General features: G+C 45.1%; 2 protein-coding genes across 2 annotated transcripts; one reads left to right on the forward strand and one right to left on the reverse strand.

The window, feature by feature from the left end:
* The first annotated feature begins 627 nt into the window (after nt 1-627).
* Nucleotides 628-3,664, forward strand: LOC306859168 (G-protein coupled receptor 182-like). Its single transcript, XM_079400063.1, has 2 exons — nt 628-799; nt 1,596-3,664. Exon 2 carries the CDS (start codon nt 1,599-1,601, stop codon nt 2,673-2,675), a length of 1,077 nt encoding a protein of 358 aa, XP_079256189.1. The 5' UTR covers nt 628-799; nt 1,596-1,598; the 3' UTR covers nt 2,676-3,664.
* Nucleotides 3,300-18,914, reverse strand: LOC306859166 (zinc finger and BTB domain-containing protein 39-like). The gene is made up of 3 exons (XM_079400062.1): nt 18,672-18,914; nt 8,008-9,522; nt 3,300-5,857 (listed from the first exon to the last, which is right to left on the reverse strand). The coding sequence occupies exons 2-3, from the start codon at nt 9,487-9,489 to the stop codon at nt 4,973-4,975; spliced, it is 2,367 nt and encodes a 788-aa protein (XP_079256188.1). The 5' UTR covers nt 9,490-9,522; nt 18,672-18,914; the 3' UTR covers nt 3,300-4,972.
* Nucleotides 18,915-18,955: the final 41 nt, after the last annotated feature.

Here is an 18,955-nt window from a genome sequence, read left to right on the forward strand (position 1 = left end):
TAATTAATGGATTTATTTATTGCATTCAAAACCCATTTGCTTTTAGGGGCACTATTAATATTCCATATTGTAGCATTGCTAATGTTGGTTCTTAATTATAAATTTCTTGTTTTTGCCTAATTTGCTTGTAGATCAAATGAATATGCTAATAAATAGATTTAAAGTCTAATACATCCCATATCTACTTTGTTTAAAAATAGAACAAGAGATGGTTTTGTTTAAGACAGTGAATGTCACTCCAAATAAATTAGCAGACCTCACCCAACCTTTAGTAATGTTGCATGTAAAGTTGCATATTACACATCACCGAATTCAAAATGCTTTTAGCATCCAATAAGAGTATTATGTGCCTGCTCATTAGTCCAGATTTGCTGTACTTTGGGTAACGTGTAACATATACACCCCAGGGTTTGTTCTAATCCTTATTTTGTTGTTGCATCACACCCTCGTGCAACCACTTTAATTCCATCTTGGCTCCACGCATTGTTTAGACCAGTACTCGGAGAAAAACAAACATTCTCTCCGGTTATATGGATGATACTATCTGCAATCAAGAGATTCTTGGAGTCCTTCCTGTCGGATTCAACCCCCTCCTGTCCTGTGAGGATGTCCTGTCAGTGTGACGGTGGAGCAACCAGGCGCGTGAGAGGGAAGAGCTTATTTTGCCCCACAGCCCAATGTATGGCTAGATCCCACACAACGTTCCAGTTGAGCAAAGCCTCCGGTGATATTTCTCCAGGACTGCTTCTACCTAGGGCTCAACCCTGAGAGCCTCATCTTCGGTAACCACATAAGCAAGGTATGTCTCCTAACCCTTTGTCATGTGGACAACAAGAACAATTTAATTAGCATTAATGTAGCTGCTGGGGTAATGTTGACTTGAATTTTCAAATTGGGGAACAAAAACCAAGTAATATATTTGGTGCCTAAAGAGCAGGGGTGGGCAACTCTGGCCCTCAAGGTCTGCTCTCAAAACTTGAAGAGTAGGAACGGGCAAAACGGACGTGCCTCGCACGTAATCCTCTAACAGCGGGGGTGGAAAACTCTGGCCCTCAAGGTCCACGATCCAGCAGAGTTTAGCTACAATCTTAATTAAACCTGAAAAATCTAAAGCAAAGACTTTAGGATTACTTGGAGAATTTCAGATAGGTATGTTTAGAGTTGGAGCTAAATTCTGCAGACGAGTTGTTCACTTTTAGCGGAGTTTGTATCAAGACTTTTTCTTTTGGCCTTTCTCAGCTCAGCAAGTACTTATTTACTTGTACAATAGCTCAAGGTACACTTAAAAATCAAGGTGCTTTAAAAGGTTCTTCACAGCAATGCCATTGAAGAACCAGTTTTGGTTCCACAAAGCACCATTCAGTCAAAGTTTCTTTAAAGAACCATCTCTTTCTAACCTTTTTATAATCTGATGGATCATCTTTCACCACAAAGAACTTTTGTGAAACAGAAAGGTTCTTCGGAAGTTAAAGATTCTTTATGGAACCATTTAGACAAAAAGATTCTTCTATGGCATCGTGAAGTACCTTTATTTTTAAGAGTGTAATCCTTGTAAACATCATTTTAACAAACTCTTCTGTCTTTTCCGTCTGTAGACCATGACGTACGATCTACACAATTCGTCATACGACTTCTACAATGGCACACCGTGGTTTGTCTTTGACTGTACCATCCACCTAGACGAGGATGGCCGACGGATCGCTCTTTTCCTCCTCTACCTAGTGCTCTTCATGGTAGGGTTGGCCGAAAATACCCTGGTGGTGTGGGTGAACTGGCGAAGGCGGCATTCGGCGAACGGCGTGCTGTTCTGCGTCATCAATGTGAGCTTGTCCGACTTGATGGTGATCTTCACCATGCCCTTCTTCATGCTGGAGGTGACCATGGACAAGGTTTGGCTGTGGGGCCGCTTCCTTTGCAAGGTCACGCACCTTGTATACGTCATAAACTTCTACAGTAGCTCATTCTTCCTGGCCTTCATGACCTTGGAGCGATACCTGTCCCTGACGCGGCCCAACAAGCCGGCCTGCTTTCCAGTGCAGCACAAACGCCGTTGGTTCCTCTGCGCTGGGATCTGGCTTCTGTCACTCGTTCTGGCCTTGCTGGAAAACGTCCATGTCGACTTGTTGGAGTGGGACGAACCTGGCTGCTACATGGTTCCCGAGCAGTACTACACGGAGTGGTTCGTATCGGTTTCCTTCCTCTGTCTGATATTCCAGTTCCTGGGTCCGGCATCAGTCATCATCACCTGCAACGTCCTAATCGCTCGAGCCGTCCGCACAACCCCGGACGTCCAGAATCGCCGGGACATGTGGCTGGTGCATGTGTACTCGCTGGTCTTCGTGGCCTGCTGGCTACCGTACCATTTGGTGTTGTTCTTGTTGACAGTGGACGACCTGGACCCACACCTGTTCTCCTGCAACATAGTTGGGGTGCTGTACTTCTCGTTTAGCCTCGTGCAGTGCTTGTCGCTCTTTCACTGCATCGCCAACCCAATCCTCTACAACTTCCTCAGTAAAAGCTTCCGCAACAATCTAATAAATGCAGTAATCACCCGCATCTCTTTACCGCCGACCAGTGTGCCAAGTAACGCTGTAACCGACAAGGCAGGGACAACGGTGGTAAAAGAGCGGAAGCTCAGTAACGCCAGCACGAGTCACTCCGACATTAGCGCGTGAAGAGGGAAACTCCTGAATGACGATTTGGTGAAACACAGCACGTGAACGTGCTACGAAAGAAGTGGCCTTGTTGAGGTGGTTGTTTTTGGTCCCTTGCCTGGTAACTAGCCCTATTTCCTTCTGTTTTTCTCACCTCAGTATTGTTAACAGTGCAAGGAAGGAAATATTGTCGACCTTTCGTAAGCTTTATTTCCTAGAACTCCTAGATAAGTAATAAAAGCTCTGTCCACATGCCACGTTACCCACAAAGACTGTTTTGACTGTTCTCAACAAAAACTTTCACTTACTGTAGCTCCCCATATCCTCAATCACAACACCTAGAGCTGTTTTAATGGCTTTTGAGCTCAGCAGCTTGCTTGTACATATTGTCATGGATGTGAAGTCATAAAAAAAAAAGAAATTGAATAAAATTTGTCTTTTAAACATGTTTGTGCAAAAGGGGCAAAATTGTGTATGCCATTTCTTTTGAGAATGTGCTGCTCCAATGTCTAAAAAAATATTTTCCATTGTAGAAATTTGTTGAATATAAATACACTGTATTTAACATTGATGAGTGGTGGGGTCGTGTTCAAATTGTGACATGGCTAAAATTTCACTGTTAAAAAGACAAGACTCTGGCAAATTCTGTATGTACTGTTTTTATTCAGAACACAATACAGTTGTAGTAAAAGAGAACAGATTTCTGATAGTGACACTGAACATGAATAAATCATATAAATAACACTGAAATGATATAAGGCAATTGTTTCATGTTGAAAATAAAATGTAGTATGACATCTCATATTCAACATCAGAGCCGCGAGTCAAGATATTTATGGTTTATAATCACAACATCGGCTGCAAACCGTGGCAAATCATTCAATGTGCATTTTTTTCCCTAAAAATAAAACTGATTGATAAAGGTGATAAATAGTTGATAAAACCAGGCAGTTTATAAGGTTCAGCTGGTATTTTCTGTGCTACATTGCAAATAAAGCTATACCAACCACAATGTCCCAGCAGCTTTGAGTACATACTTTGTGGTTTGATGACATCAATTATGAATGCCAAATCGGTTGCCAAAAAAATTATTTAAATATACAATGTAAAATTGTCCCATATAAGAAAGAACAGGCAAATAACTGCTGGGAAAATGGTCAGGAAGAACATCACAGCTTTCTAAAGAGAATTGTCATTTATTCATGACAATACCAATCACACAAATCACTCTGTCCCAAGTGAAGAAGGTGAACACTGACATATGAACCAACTGATATATTAGCACCTCAGTCTGAATCGCTTCTTTTTTCCCGAATGAAATGAATGACATATGAAGAGTTTTGCTTTATGTACAACATCCAATCTATATTATACCGCATCTCATAAACCAGTAACTATTTCTAATTTAGTCTATGTCAATGATACACAACACTACTATAAAAATAACGGCTATTCTGTAAAAGAAAAGTACCTTCATTTATTTATTTTGTTTTTTTTAAAAGAACCATTTTATTTATATTCTTGACCTAGAGCACTGCTTTATTTATCAGAAAACGTAGAAAAAGTCTTGGTTTATTCTCAATGTGCACTTGCGTTGTGTAAGAACAAAGGTTACTTTGTGCTTATCTAGAATAACCAGAGACCTTTAGCTTATTGTGATAGAGTTGCCGGAAGAGTATATAGAGGTAATCGCAGATCAGCACTTGGAAAAGCAACCCGTTAAAAATGACTTAAAACACTACAAATCAAAAGTTTGGACACACTTGACTGAATCTTTTGATCTAAATGCTTATATTTAAAATGGTTGAAACTGGCTTTGAAGACAAATATAACTTGAGTCGGTGAAATAATTCTTTACAAAACAAAATTTCTCTTTTAAATAAAGGATAGTGACTGAAAAGCAGCCAAAAAGTGTGAAACACTGCGTTTCATGATGTTCTTGGCAAAGGTTTGGAGAAGCTACAATAGAAGATGTTTATTTTTTTGTTATTTCATAGCTTTGATGACTTTATTATTATTCTAAAATGTTAAAAACAAGGAAATAATAAGTAGGCGTGTCCAATAATTTGATTTTGGTAATGCAACCTTGCTCGGTCTCTCTTGCCATCAAGTGGTCAAGTATCAGAACTACATTTTTAAAATAAAGTTTTACCTTTAATTTAGTCTTTAAAAAACAAGAACCGTTCTCATTCTGTACAGAAACGACACAAAGACAATCACATTAAACACTTAATTACATTCTAAGTCTACTTGTCCTCAACAACATACAGAGTAAACGTGGGCACACAGTGTGACGGAGCATTCAGAGAGGGCGACTTTCAGGTGTCCATATTGGGGACGGGCTCTTTAGAGTGGTCATTATACATAAAGGTCTCCTCGATGTTAAAATCGGGCGGCAGCTGGTCTTTATGGAGCTCCATGTGCGAGGAAACCATCTTGAGCGTGGAGAAAAACAGGCCGCAGACGGTGCAGCGGTACATGAGGGCGCCCGAGTGCGTCTTTAGGTGGCAGATCATGGTAGAACGGCCACGGAAAAAGCGCAGGCATACTTTGCACTGGTAGGGTTTCTCACCCGTGTGGATACGGAGGTGGTAGGTGAACTCGCCCGAGTGTGCAAAATGCTTACCGCAATACCGACAGCGATACAATTTTTCCCTTCCGCCACCAGAGTTACCGTTCAGTACGAGTCCGGCAGGAAACGGGGCGCCGCCGTGAGACATTTTGTCCTGCATGCTGAAGCCTAGACTTAAGTTGTAACCTGCTTTACCCGAGCTGCTCGCCTCCATAGGTGAGGAGGAGGATGAGGAGTATTCGAGGAGCTGGTCAGCTTTGCGCTTGACTGGCCATACCTGGCTGCCCTGGAGCTCGTTCGAATGCACGCTGAGATGGTAATGGAACGTGGTTTCTGAGCGGAAGGTCTGCGGACACAGGAAGCAGCGCAGCTCGACCTGGCCTTCTCCGCTGGTCTCCGGGCTGCTGTCGTCCTGTTTCACCAACGCTCCTTCCTCTGTGTGTAGAGACAGGTGTCTTTCCAGCAGCGTGCTCTCCAGGAAGGGGCTGGCGCATTGTGGACAAGTGTAAATAGGAAAGAGATGTGTCAGTGTGTGCCATAGGAGGGCGCATCGAGAGGGCTGAGACAGCTGGCACACTTCACAGCGTAATGTCCTCAAGCAAGCGTGGCTCTCAACGTGGTCCCTGACAGCCTGAGGAAAAAGATCATCCGTTATTAATATAAACAAATCAATAACATTAATTGAAATAAATTGTTAATACTAAAGTAAAAGATGTAATGAATTTGTATTATATCATCCTTATACAGTATTTGGTTGTGTTGTCAGAAGAGTCACAACTAAAAACCTTTTAGAATATTAAAATAAATATAATATTAACAATATTAAAGATCACAAATAACAGTAATTTCAAAGTAAATGTACAAAAAAGTGAATTTAAGTCATTTTCTTCCTTTACCACACAAGTTAGTTAGCAGCATGTAAGCAAGAGTTGTGGTTTTTGTTATATGGAAAAATAAATATTATTTAAATATTTGCTTTTATTTGTTTGCTTTTTTAATATTTATTGTAATATTTGATACATCTGTTTTTATTTGCTTTATTGCTTGTACAGTTTCTTTGTTTTTTACTACTGTTTCCATGAGCAATTACTTGCAATTACTGTAAAGCAATGTTAATTAGATTAATAATTAGATTTTTTACATTTTATTTTAATAATCATATTATAAATATTTAATCAAAGTATATTTCTATATTCAAAATTCATTTCTCAGATATATATATATATATATATATATATATAGAGAGAGAGAGAGAGAGAGAGAGAGAGAGAGAGAGAGCGAGAGAGAGAGAGAGAGAGAGAGAGAGAGAGAGAGAGAGAGAGAGAAATACTTGAAGACTGCAAGTCTTTTTATTATATTTACGAACATGTATATTTATTTGTATTTTATATAAATAAATATATCAATTATTCATTTTAAAAAAAAACTTTAAAGGTGTTTTAACAGTGTTAGTTTTGTACAATTTTTATACCATTATATTATTTTATTATTAATATTTTGAATTAGCTTTTATTTTTATATTTTCAGTTTTCATTTTAGTTTAAGTGTGTGTGATTTTGCTATGTTCTATTGTCATTTTAATTAATTAATTAATTATACTTAGCCTTAATTTATCCAGTTCAGTAATCAGTTGCCAAGTTTTTTAAGTGTAAGTTTTTTATTGAATATTTATACTATATTTTATTTTAGTTTTATTTCAATTAACGAATAAGGCATAAGCATAATGATTTCCAGGTTCCACGTTGCATCTGTGGCCAGTTGCATAAACCAGTGGTTCTCAAACCTGTCCTGGAGTACCCCCAGCCCTGCACATTTTGTATGTCTCCCTCATCTATCACACCGGATTCAGCTCATCAGCTCATTAGTGGAGACCGCAAGACCTGAAGTGGGTGTGTCAGATATATGCAGTGCTGGGGGTACTTCATGGAGAGGTTTGAGAACCACTGGCATAAACTACTTAGACTAGTCTTATAAGTTACCCAGTTTTTGTTCAAGACTGGTTAGAACTTTTTTGAATTCATTTATATAAAATGGTATATTGGTCTAATTTGAATCTGAAAAGTAAGACTGATTACTACTTGTTTAACTAATAGTTAGTCAAACTAGCTCTTAAGACAATCTTAACATTGCGACTGAAAATGCATCACAAATGACGAAACTATACACTGTATACTTATGCACTGTGTACTCAACCATGTAGTGTATGAATTTTATAAGGATATTTTGCCATTATAATGATAATAGCCCCTTCCCCTGCCCCTTCGTGACGTAATTAAAGCTGTGAAAGTTGAGTGCATGAAGTGTCCCAAATTCCACACTTTGTTTTTTCGGTTAAGTGCATCATCTGGGTATTTAAAGTGCACTTTTTTTTCATTTCCAGTGTGAACACACTTCTCGCACTATTTATACTAAAAAACGTCACAAAATAGTGCATAAGTACACGATTTGGGATGCACCTTAAGTTTATGCAACTGGCCTCTGGTTAGGGTTAAGACAGGTGTGGCGAACGTCGGTCCTGGAAAGCCGCAGCCATGCAGAGTTCTCCAGGACCGACGTTCGCCACACCTGTCTTAACCCTAACCAGAGGCCAGTTGCATAAACCGCAGCCATACAGAGTTCTGCTCAAGGTCTGAAAGGTTACTAGGAAGCTACAGGCAGGTGAGTTTTAATTAGGGTTGGAGCTGAATTCTGCAGGGCTGTGGCTCTCCAGGACCGGAGTTTGCCACCCCTGGGTTAAGACATATATAAGACTTATACACACAAAAAAAACTGCTCCACTACCTTAAAATCATTTGCGATGGATTTAGCACAGATGGTGCACTGCAGTTCCCCTCCTTGTCTTTCGGAGGCTCCGTTCAGTTGGTCTGGATTTTGAGGGGCACACTTGGCAGCTGACTGCCGCCTATGGTGAATCAGAGCAGATTCAGTCCGAAACTGATGTTCGCAAACGTCACAGGAAAAGAGCAAGATGCCCACGTGTGTGAGGGCGTGAGCGACAGCAGTAGCTCGCTCCGAGAAAGAGGCACCGCACACCTGACATGAACCCGTTTCCGAGAGGTGCGCCTCAGCGTGAGTTCGTATGACGGCGTTTTCCACCGGAAGTAGCATCCCGCAGGATTTGCACGGCTGCGATGATGCCAGCTGCCCGAGAGACGCCCCGTTTTCTCCATTCTCTATGCACATCAAGTCCTCGTCGTCCTCTTCCTCCACAATGAAGTGCTCCTCCTCGTCGCTCAGCTCAATGATGTCTTCTGAAAGTCCTCGCCACTGATCGCTGCCCTCTGTCTGCTCTTCCTGTAGTCGGTGCCTCTTCCTAGAATCATCTTCCTCAAAAAAATCGGAATCTTTGATTGGTCCTGCAACGGCCCCCAGCTGCAAACTGTCCAAGGGGTCATTAGAGGACGACGAAGGGGCACAGGTTTCCCCTCCAAGCTGGGCTGAAGAATCAGGGACGGAACATGGTTCCTGAGGCCCAAACGTTGATTTGCTACCATTAACAACAAGCTGGTCCACTGAGTTACTTCCTGCATCTTCTCCTTCATCCTCCTGCTCAGTCTTGAGCTGCAAAGTTAGTCCAGGAAGAGCATCTGTAGAACGGTTACTGTCCGAAGGCCTAGCCTTGTTGGCCACCTGTTGATTGTAGCCCAAATGTACCTGCAAGTCTTCATTTTTTGGTGACTGGGTGGCCAAGTGGTAGCGATTTAACCTGCCGTTCCTGCCTTGAGAAACTGGAGATGGAGTTACAGGAGTGGGAGCGGCTGAAGAAGACAACGAGGAGCAGGACGCTGCAGAGGACGAGCAAACGGACGCAGCCGTGGCATTGGCTGACACCAAATCACTTTCCAAATCCCCTTCGGCAACCGCATCTCCAGAGCTGGAGCTCTGTAGGTCAGGAAAGGTGGCATGGCAAGCGTTCACCAACTCCCTCACACCAAGCCTTTCCGCCAACTCATACAGCACACCCACATCGATCAAGTCTGTGAAAATCTCACCCGTGTAAATAAAAGTCAAGACCTTCTCGAAATTGACAGCGGAGACAAAGTCCAGAGAGAAAGTGGTGGGAACGGCACCCTGGTTGCCGGAACCTCTGGAGAAGAGGCTGTTAAAGTGCGTGCAAGAGCACGCCAACACCACACGATGAGCAGGGAAGGAACGGCCTCCGACCTGGAGGACGATGTCGCACAGGAGGCGAGACAGACGGCAGCGGTTGAACTCGGAGAGGAGATGGGCCGCGTGGCCAGAGCCCTGCAGCCTGATCCGCATGCCTGGCAATTCCGACTAAAGCCAGGGTTTGTACTGAAACACAGAAGTGAATGGAAAAAAGGATGAGATTCAGATAAATTAGAATAGCAAGATGCATATTCTGTACTTTTAAAGGTGTATATATATATATATATATATTAGTGCTGTCAAACGATTAATCGCATTCAAGATAAGTTTTTGTTTACATGATATGTATGTGTGCTGTGTATATTTATTATAAATACACACACATGCATGTATATATTTAAGACAAATGTTGTTTATATATTAAATAGATTTATATATAATATAAATATATACATGTAAATATTTTCAAAGTATATACTGTATGTGTGTGTATTTATATATACATAATAAATATACACAGCACACGCATATATTATGAAAACAAAAACTTTTATTTTGGATGCAATTAATCGCGATATCGAATCGCTAATATATATATATATATATATTAGGGGGGGCACGGTACACAAATGTCACGGTTCGGTACGTACCTCGGTTCGGGGGTCACGGTTCGATACAATTTCGGTACAACAGGAAAAAAAAGACATCTACTTTGCTCAGTTTCTTTTATTTTGATGTGAAAATGCTAAATATTATTACATGTTATATATATATAAAATCTGTTTTGTTTTCATTGTGAGTGTACACAAATAAAAGCAGACCTTTAACTACAAGCAACAGCACAAATAAAAATACAATAGAGTAAAGATACAAATAAAATAATCAGTGATTTTCAGGGGGTTTTTAGGTACAGAAATTGAAGTACGATTAAAGTAATCAAAGGTAAAACAGCATTGCATATTTGACTGTATAAATTAAAGATTACTCTTTATTAAAGTTACAAAAGCGATTCAATCAAGAGCAGTGAGTGATTTCTTTGTTGTTGCTGTTTATTTAATATTAACTGTCACTTTAAGAGAAAGCACTGATACTGTACGCCCAGCCGGCTATGTCTGCTATAGGATACTTACCAAGACGGGCATTTTGACAGAATTTTGTGCGAATTTATCCATTAAAACACAATACTTCACAGAGAGCTTCATATTTGCGCGCGTTCTGAGGCGCAGGTTTGTGCGCTTCTGATGAGCGCACGCACAAATCTCACTGCGCGCGCGAGCTCGCGTCCTCTGGCTCTTAAATATTTGAGCTGGCAAAGCTTACACGACTTTAGTCTAAACACCGATATCAACGTGTGCTGTTCAGGTCTCACCTGTGCGCGCGCTATCAGCACCGGGTGATGACGGAATAAATGCTCATATTCCAGCATATGGCACTCGCATTGAACAAGAGTGAATGATTTGTCCACTTATTTTTTTTCTTTTCTTTCTCATCGCTGTTGTTATAATGTACTGGGAAGCCAGAATGCGCATCCATTAACAGAAACATACATTAGCCGAACCCTATTTGTTTTACGTGTTATTTATAACAAACCACATGCGTTGTCAGAATTCAGTTGAACCGCGGTGCTAGCGCGTGCCGAACCGTGTGTGGAGAACCGTGCGGTTCGGTTTTTTTCCGCGAACCGTGCCACCCCTAATATATATATATATATATATATATATATATATATATATATATATATATATTGTAATGACCTGGCAATCAGCGCTAGCAGCCAGGTGCATTATGGGTATTTGTTTAGAGTTGATTTATGCGTTATTTAAGTAAGATGGTTGGGTTTTTGCGTCAGCAATGTTATGTGTGTTTATGTTCAAGTCAGTTCGGGTGGGTTTGGTTCATTTACTGCCCTGTTATGTAAAGAGTGTGCTGTTACCGTCACAGAGAGAGATGTGTAGGGGAGGGACTTGGCAATATGGGCTTGCTTGTAAAAGTTCTAATTATGTGTTCAGAATAAATGTGTAATGAAGACATTACTGCCTCCTGCTGGTTTGTTTTGCCACTGCTTTGGACGACAGAGACACTCAAAGTCGTGCGGTGTATGGGACACGAGTGCTCGCATTTCCTGCTAGTAATTAGTCAGTAATAGTGGAGCGGCCAAACTTAGCTCCGGCTAGCCCCACGTTCTACAGAACAACAGCCAGTTGTTACAGTGGTGTCAGAAGTGGGATTTGGGCTGTTTAGAAGACGCCAATATGGAGCAAAGTATAGGCGAATTAGAGCGTGCCATCCGAGACAACAGCATCATGTTAGAGCGCCTGACAAGTGAGACGACGCGGAGGAGCAGGGCTCCGCACCAACCTGACGGCGCCAGTGTTCCCCGGACAATGTACCGCGCTCCTGGTCAGGGGCGGAACGAACCACCGGCCGTCACACCGACACTACAAATCAATGGCCGCCCAGGCATCCTCATACGATCACCTGCCAAGCTGCCACGATACAGCGGGTTGACACCCCTGGAGCCTTACCTGGCACAGGTCGACCTGGCTGCTCTCCACGATGGATGGAGCCGCGAGGAGACAGCGACTCACTTAGCCCTCGCCTTGGAGGGTCCCGCGCTTCAGGTCCTCATCGATCTGTCCCCTGAAGAGCGGCGTGATCTCCAGGCCCTCACCGCTGCTCTCAACCGCCGCTTCGGGCAGAGAACCTCCGCAGAGCAGAGCAGGGAGGAGCTGACAAACCGACGTCGACGTGAAGGAGAGAGTGTGGGCACATTCGCCGCTGACATCCGGGTCTATGCCCGGAGGGGCTACCCTACCTTTCCGGCCACAGCGAGGGAAGAGCTGAGCCTCCACGCTTTCCTGCGGGGCCTTACACCTGAGCGGCTCCGCCAGCATGTCCGCCTGTTGTCACCCCGAGATCTGAGTGAGGCGCTGAGAGAGGCTGAGCGAGCCGAGGAGGTGCTACAGGCTGGGCCGATGACAAGTCAAGCTCCGCTCCAACGCCAGCTAACGAGAGCAGCCGAACGAGAGGTGGAAGGGGTCCAGTCTGAGGAGGAGGTCAGCTGGGTCCAACCAGCGGTGACCCCCCGACGGAGGTCCAGACTAGACCGCTGCTTCCGCTGCGGAGAACCGGGGCACTTCGCCAGGGACTGCCCTGCCCCGAGCCCCCGGCCCCGGGCAATGTCACCCCCGGGAAACGACCTTGGAGTGAGGCAGTGAGGGGACCCTCACCCCGTTCTATGACACCCCTCCACAATGACTGCCCTACTGTGGGGCGCTGCGGGATTACCAGAGGACTGTACCTGGACTGTGTGGTTGACGGGCAGCCCTGCAGCGCCCTGGTGGATACGGGGTCCACCATTTGCTTGCTACGAAAAGGACTGTTGTCAGGAACGGCCGGTCCCCTTCCAGAGGACTGGACCCCCACCAATACCGAACTACTCACCGTCACGGGTGAAAGGACAGTAATGCCTGGGAAGAAGCTGTTGTCTGTGGTGGTGGGGACGAGCCAGACGCGCCACGAGTTCTGGCTTGCCGACATCAGAGATGAGTGCATTGTTGGCCTGGACTTGTTGGCCCACTGGGGAGCACGTGTCGACGTGCCAGGGGCTGCCCTCTGCCTCGGTAACGAGACCGTGCCGCTCCGGTTGGGCCGGAGCCGCCATGGAGAGGCTGCCGCCCCACAGCCGCCGTCCAGACATCAGTGCTCGCCGGCTCCAGCCCCCAGCCGCCGCACAAGAGCTGCAGAGACTCAGGGGGAGCCCTGGGGGAGCATTGTAGCTCAGACCAGCACACCCCAGCCGTTATCACCACACACTCCATCCGCCCCCCCATCACCTGAGACTGTTGTTGCTGTTGAGGAGTTGGGGCGGCGAAGCGGTGAGCATCTAAGCACGTCGCAGCAGGAGCAGCTGCAACACCTATTGAGAGAATTTGTGGACATTTTTGCAGCCCGAGAGGAGGACTGTACCAGGACAGCTCTGGTGCAGCATCACATTGACACTGGCCCCGCGGCCCCCATTCGCTTGCGCCCCCACCGACTGCCTCTCGCTAAGCGCCAGGCTGCCGAAGAAATGATCCGAGATATGGCAGCTAACAGCATTATTGAGCCCTCGGACAGTCCCTGGGCCGCACCCATGGTCATGGTGCGGAAGAAAACGGGGGGGTGGCGCCCCTGCGTGGACTTTCGACGACTGAATGCGGTCACCCGCAAGGACTCATACCCGCTGCCGCGCATTGATGATGCATTGGATTATGTTGCTGGATCCTGTTGGTTCAGCTCTTTGGACTTGCGCAGCGGGTATTGGCAAGTAGAGCTGGCGTCAGAGGCCCGGCCCAAAACTGCGTTTACCATAGGGCAAGGACTGTGGCAGTTTAGGGTGATGCCCTTTGGACTGTGTAACGCCCCAGCCACTTTTGAAAGGCTGATGGAGCGTGTCCTTAAAGACATTCCCCGCACTCGCTGTGTGGTCTACTTGGACGATCTGTTGGTCCATGCCAGAGACTTTGACCAGGCTGTCCACAACTTATGGGAGGTCCTGACAGCCATCCGTAGTGCCGGGTTGCGGTTGAACCCGGCCAAGTGTAACCTGCTCACCCGCCAGACGCAGTTCCTGGGGCACGTGGTTAGCGAGAGCGGGGTGGCCACCGACCCAACAAAGGTGGCTGCGGTGAGGGATTGGCCCCCACCAACCAACATCTCTGAGCTACGGAGCTTCCTGGGCCTGGCCTCCTATTATAGGAGGTTCGTCAGAGACTTTGCAACCATCGCCAGCCCCTTACATCAGCTGACAAACAAGGGCCGGCGGTTTGGGTGGTCTGAGGACTGTGCGGCAGCTTTCAGGCAGCTAAAAGCCGCTCTCATCGACGCTCCTGTCCTGGCCTACCCTGATCCCAACAAACCTTTCCTTGTGGACACTGACGCTAGTAACGTGGGGGTCGGGGCTGTACTCAGCCAGAGGGGGGAGTCTGGGGAGCAAGTGGTGGCCTACTATAGCTGCAGCCTCAGTCGCCCAGAAAGAAATTACTGTGTCACCCGGCGGGAGTTGCTAGCGGTGATCCTGGCAGTCCGTCATTTCAGGCCCTACCTCCTGGGCACCAGGTTCACACTGAGGACCGACCACGCTAGCCTCACCTGGATGCTGAACTTCCGCCAGCCAGAGGGTCAGGTGGCAAGGTGGCTGGAGATCCTCCAAGAGTATGACTTTGAGGTTCAGCACCGACCAGGGCGACAGCATGCCAATGCTGACGCCCTCTCCAGACGCCCATGCCTCGCTGATGAGTGTCGATACTGTGGTCGTCAGGAAGAAAGAGGTCTGGGGCCATCGTCGGCGGCAGTAGGGCCGGGTGACAGTGGTGGAGATGGGGAACCGTTCACCACCGAGCAGCTGAGGCAACAGCAGGCGAATGACCGAGTGCTGGTAAAGGTGAGGGGTTGGCTGGAGGCCCGAACACGTCCAGACTGGCCAGCCGTGTCCTCCCAGGGTCCCGAGATCAAGTCGCTTCATTCTCAGTGGGGCAGCCTGGAGCTCCACGATGGTGTGATCTACAGGCGGTGGCAGGCACCTGGGCGGGGAATCGACCGTCTGCAACTCCTGGTTCCCCACACTCTGCGGCCGTTGGTCCTCCGTTGGGTTCATGGGGCAGCTGGAGCCGGCCATTTCGGGAACTCTAAGACAGTGCGGCGGCTGCGGCAGCGATTCTACTGGCCGGGGTGTCGGCAGGATGCAGAGCTGCACGTTCACTGCTGCGATGTCTGCACAGCACAGAAAGGACCCAGCCGACGCTCTCATGCGCCGTTGCAGCAGTACCTAGTCGGGGCGCCCATGGAGAGGATCGGGGTGGACATCTTGGGTCCGTTCCCCATCACAGAGGCCGGCAACCGCTTTGTCCTGGTCGCCATGGACTACTTTACAAAGTGGCCAGAGGCGTATGCGGTGCCGGATCAGAGTGCTTACACATCGGCGCAGCGACTAGTGGATGAGATGTTCGCCCGGTTCGGGGTGCCGGACGAACTTCATAGTGACCAGGGGCGGAACTTTGAGAGCCGATTGTTCAGTGAGGTGTGCCAGCGGTTGGGGGTGAAGAAGACAAGAACCACTCCCCTCCATCCGCAAAGCGATGGACTGGTTGAGCGGTTCAACCGCACACTGGCGACCCAACTTGCCATTTTGACCAGTCAGCATCAGAGAGACTGGGACCAGCATCTGCCCCTGGTCCTGTGGGCGTATAGGACAGCAGTGCAGGAGTCGAGTCAGTGCACACCGGCGGCGCTGATGTTTGGCAGGGAGCTCCGCACGCCGGTGGACTTGGTGTTCGGGTCGCCCCCCGAGCCAGAGATTGCCGGTGGGCCAGAACTGGACTATTTCAGGCGATTGAAGGAGCGTCTGAGCACCGTTCATCAACTGGCCAGGGAGGCTCTAGAGGACGCTGGAGCCCGCCAGAAGCGGGCGTATGACGCCCGTGCCCACGGGCCTACCCTTGGGCCAGGGGACAGAGTGTGGGTGTTCTGCCCCCAAAGGAAGCGGGGGCTGTCACCCAAACTGACTCATCATTGGCAGGGACCTGGGGAGATTCTGGACCAAATTTCAGAGGTGGTCTTCCGGGTCCGAATGCCTGGACGGGGTAGACGGGTGGTGCTTCATAAGGACCGGTTGGCACCGTACCACCCACTGGCCCCAGAGCAAGAGACTGGTGGAAGCCTGGGCGGCTCCCCACCATCCACTCCCAGTGCCGAGATGGACAATGACGGACTCCAGACTGAGCCTGGCGCTGGGAGTGGAACATCAGGGAGGCCGAAGCGTGTTCGACGCCGGCCAGGACATTTGCTGGATTTTGTTGTGGGAGATTAGGGTTGTGGGGACACTAACCCTCTTGTGGAGGGGGTTATGTAATGACCTGGCAATCAGCGCTAGCAGCCAGGTGCATTATGGGTATTTGTTTAGAGTTGATTTATGCGTTATTTAAGTAAGATGGTTGGGTTTTTGCGTCAGCAATGTTATGTGTGTTTATGTTCAAGTCAGTTCGGGTGGGTTTGGTTCATTTACTGCCCTGTTATGTAAAGAGTGTGCTGTTACCGTCACAGAGAGAGATGTGTAGGGGAGGGACTTGGCAATATGGGCTTGCTTGTAAAAGTTCTAATTATGTGTTCAGAATAAATGTGTAATGAAGACATTACTGCCTCCTGCTGGTTTGTTTTGCCACTGCTTTGGACGACAGAGACACTCAAAGTCGTGCGGTGTATGGGACACGAGTGCTCGCATTTCCTGCTAGTAATTAGTCAGTAATAGTGGAGCGGCCAAACTTAGCTCCGGCTAGCCCCACGTTCTACAGAACAACAGCCAGTTGTTACAATATATATATATATACACATATAGATACATACACACACACACAGTATGTATATAGATAGATAGATAGATAGATAGATAGATAGATAGATAGATAGATAGATAGATAGATAGATAGATAGATAGATAGATAGATAGATAGATACACACAGACAGTCAAACCAAAAATTATTCAGACAGCAGATATAATTTTTGATATCTTTTTATTAGTGGGTGCAGGGCACTATATTTAATTTATGTAAGTGAGGATAGCAAAATAAAGTAAACATATTATATGATATTATACCCAAAAATTATTCGTAGAGTGGACTACCAGTAAAACCAGACACTTTGACCTGACCATTTTTTAAAGAGTTTTTCTTTAATTGCTAATGCAACCTTTTTAAACCACAAATTGAACAAAATTAAGCATTGCTTGATAATTGGTTGGTCTAAATTGGTTTTAACTAATTGTGTACTTAAATTTAACAGCTGACAGTTATTCAGCCTAATTCAGTACATACCTTTCTATCAAAGTTATCTGACATTATCAAGATGAATTTGTTCTGACAAAGTGTAACTCTGAGTTTGTCATATTTTATTACCATGTTCTAAACTATAGCGAATAAACTGTGACAATCTGAGAAATGTTTGATTTGACTGTAACTATGCCACCTCCCTGCTTGAAGTCACTATGAAACAAATTTCCACATGACTTTTATCTATCAACAAATTAATTTATGAAAAGTGCCATATACATACATGCCATATACATACAGCAAACTTCTGTTGTAGTATATACAGTATGAATTATAGTATGTATACTATATATTATGTTATACTACACAATATTTAGATGTTCTGTATGCATGGAATAATACATCAAAATACACACTACACAATATCAGTGTAGTGATACATATTACTGATAACTGAAATAAAGCTTTAATAAAATATAAATATTACATTAAAAACAAATAATAGAAATGTTGCCTAAATACAATAAATAATACACTAAATAAAATAAAAATAAATTGAGCTATAAACAAATGAAAAACAAAACTAATTAAAAAGACAAAAACACAAAATTAAGCTAAAACTTGAATTTGTTTTTAAGATGACAAGTGCAGGACACCACTTGCTGTCTACTTGTCCCATCCCAATGAATGAATGAATAATCATTCATGGTGTTGCAACAGGTCACGTAGTCCTGTGACAAATAGGTATTGCACAACAGTGTTGTCACATGACCTCATCACTTTGCAGGATTAATGTTTGAAAGGTTTAGCATTGAATAATGCAAGCAGTATGTGGTACAGAGAATATACTGCACAGAATTCAGAAGCTAGCTACTTTATATAACAAGCGCTTGAAAAATCATCAGCCATGTTATAAAGTCGTTTTAGAGTCAGAGCTAGTCATTACATTTTGATGAAAGATTATGAAGACAAAGACAAACATATATCGTGTACCTTCCCTAAAATCACCATACTTACAAAAACCGTAATGCATTTTCACTATAAGACATTACACTGACTTTAACTTAAGTTTACACTCATAAGCAGATACTTTCAACACATCAAGGTCAGAATAGTCTCAGATATGTTGGCTGTAACGTTATACATTACACTTTTCATTAATACGCAAGTGCAGAAACACGATTCACACGTAAATACGTGAACATAAATCTCTTCACAAAAAGACGGGTGTCCTAACAAAGACAGTCCACACAAACAGGGTTTTTGGATTAACACAATATTTGCTACTCTTTTGTAGACAATATATATTTAAGCATGTGCAGCACATAATCTAGTGTGCAATGAAACTGTTCGGTTCATCCTTGTTTATTTAGTATCATTAGTTTAGCCGTAGCTAACCGGTTGCCATTGGATTCCGTTAGCATTAGGGGCTAACTAGCACTTTAGGGTCATCTCTCGCAGTGAAAATAAAACCGACAGATGAGATACAAACTAGCAGAAACCGCATAACAACTCAAATGTTTCCTTACCCATAGAGTGCTGCTAGTTAGCGACAGACAAATAATCTCACTCGGTTCCTGTTAGCCCAGACAGTCGACACTGCATAGACACGGACGGTGTCTCAAAACCTAGTGAGCTGACTACCTAGTGAGCTCGGCTGGTTCAGAACGCGCATGTAATGCTCAAAAATGCTGTCGAGGCTAAAGAGCTCGATATGTTTTTAAGACACGGCCATTGTGTCACATACTAAAACAAACTGAACACCGAGCATTGAGAGGGAGCGCCTCCCATTGAAACCCATGTAATCCTATTA

The sequence above is a fragment of the Barbus barbus genome (genome assembly GCF_936440315.1).
Source record: "Barbus barbus genome assembly, chromosome: 40".
In the NCBI taxonomy this organism is placed as follows: Eukaryota; Metazoa; Chordata; class Actinopteri; order Cypriniformes; family Cyprinidae; genus Barbus; species Barbus barbus.

Excerpts from the sequence above, each read along its gene's own strand:
- LOC306859168 (XM_079400063.1), top strand. The coding sequence starts at position 1,599 with ATGACGTACGATCTACACAATTCGTCATACGACTTCTACAATGGCACA.
- LOC306859166 (XM_079400062.1), bottom strand. The coding sequence starts at position 9,489 with ATGCGGATCAGGCTGCAGGGCTCTGGCCACGCGGCCCATCTCCTCTCC. Across the intron at positions 5,858-8,007 it reads CCATCGCAAATGATTTTAAG|GCTGTCAGGGACCACGTTGA; the intron begins GTAGTGGAGCAG and ends CTTTTTCCTCAG.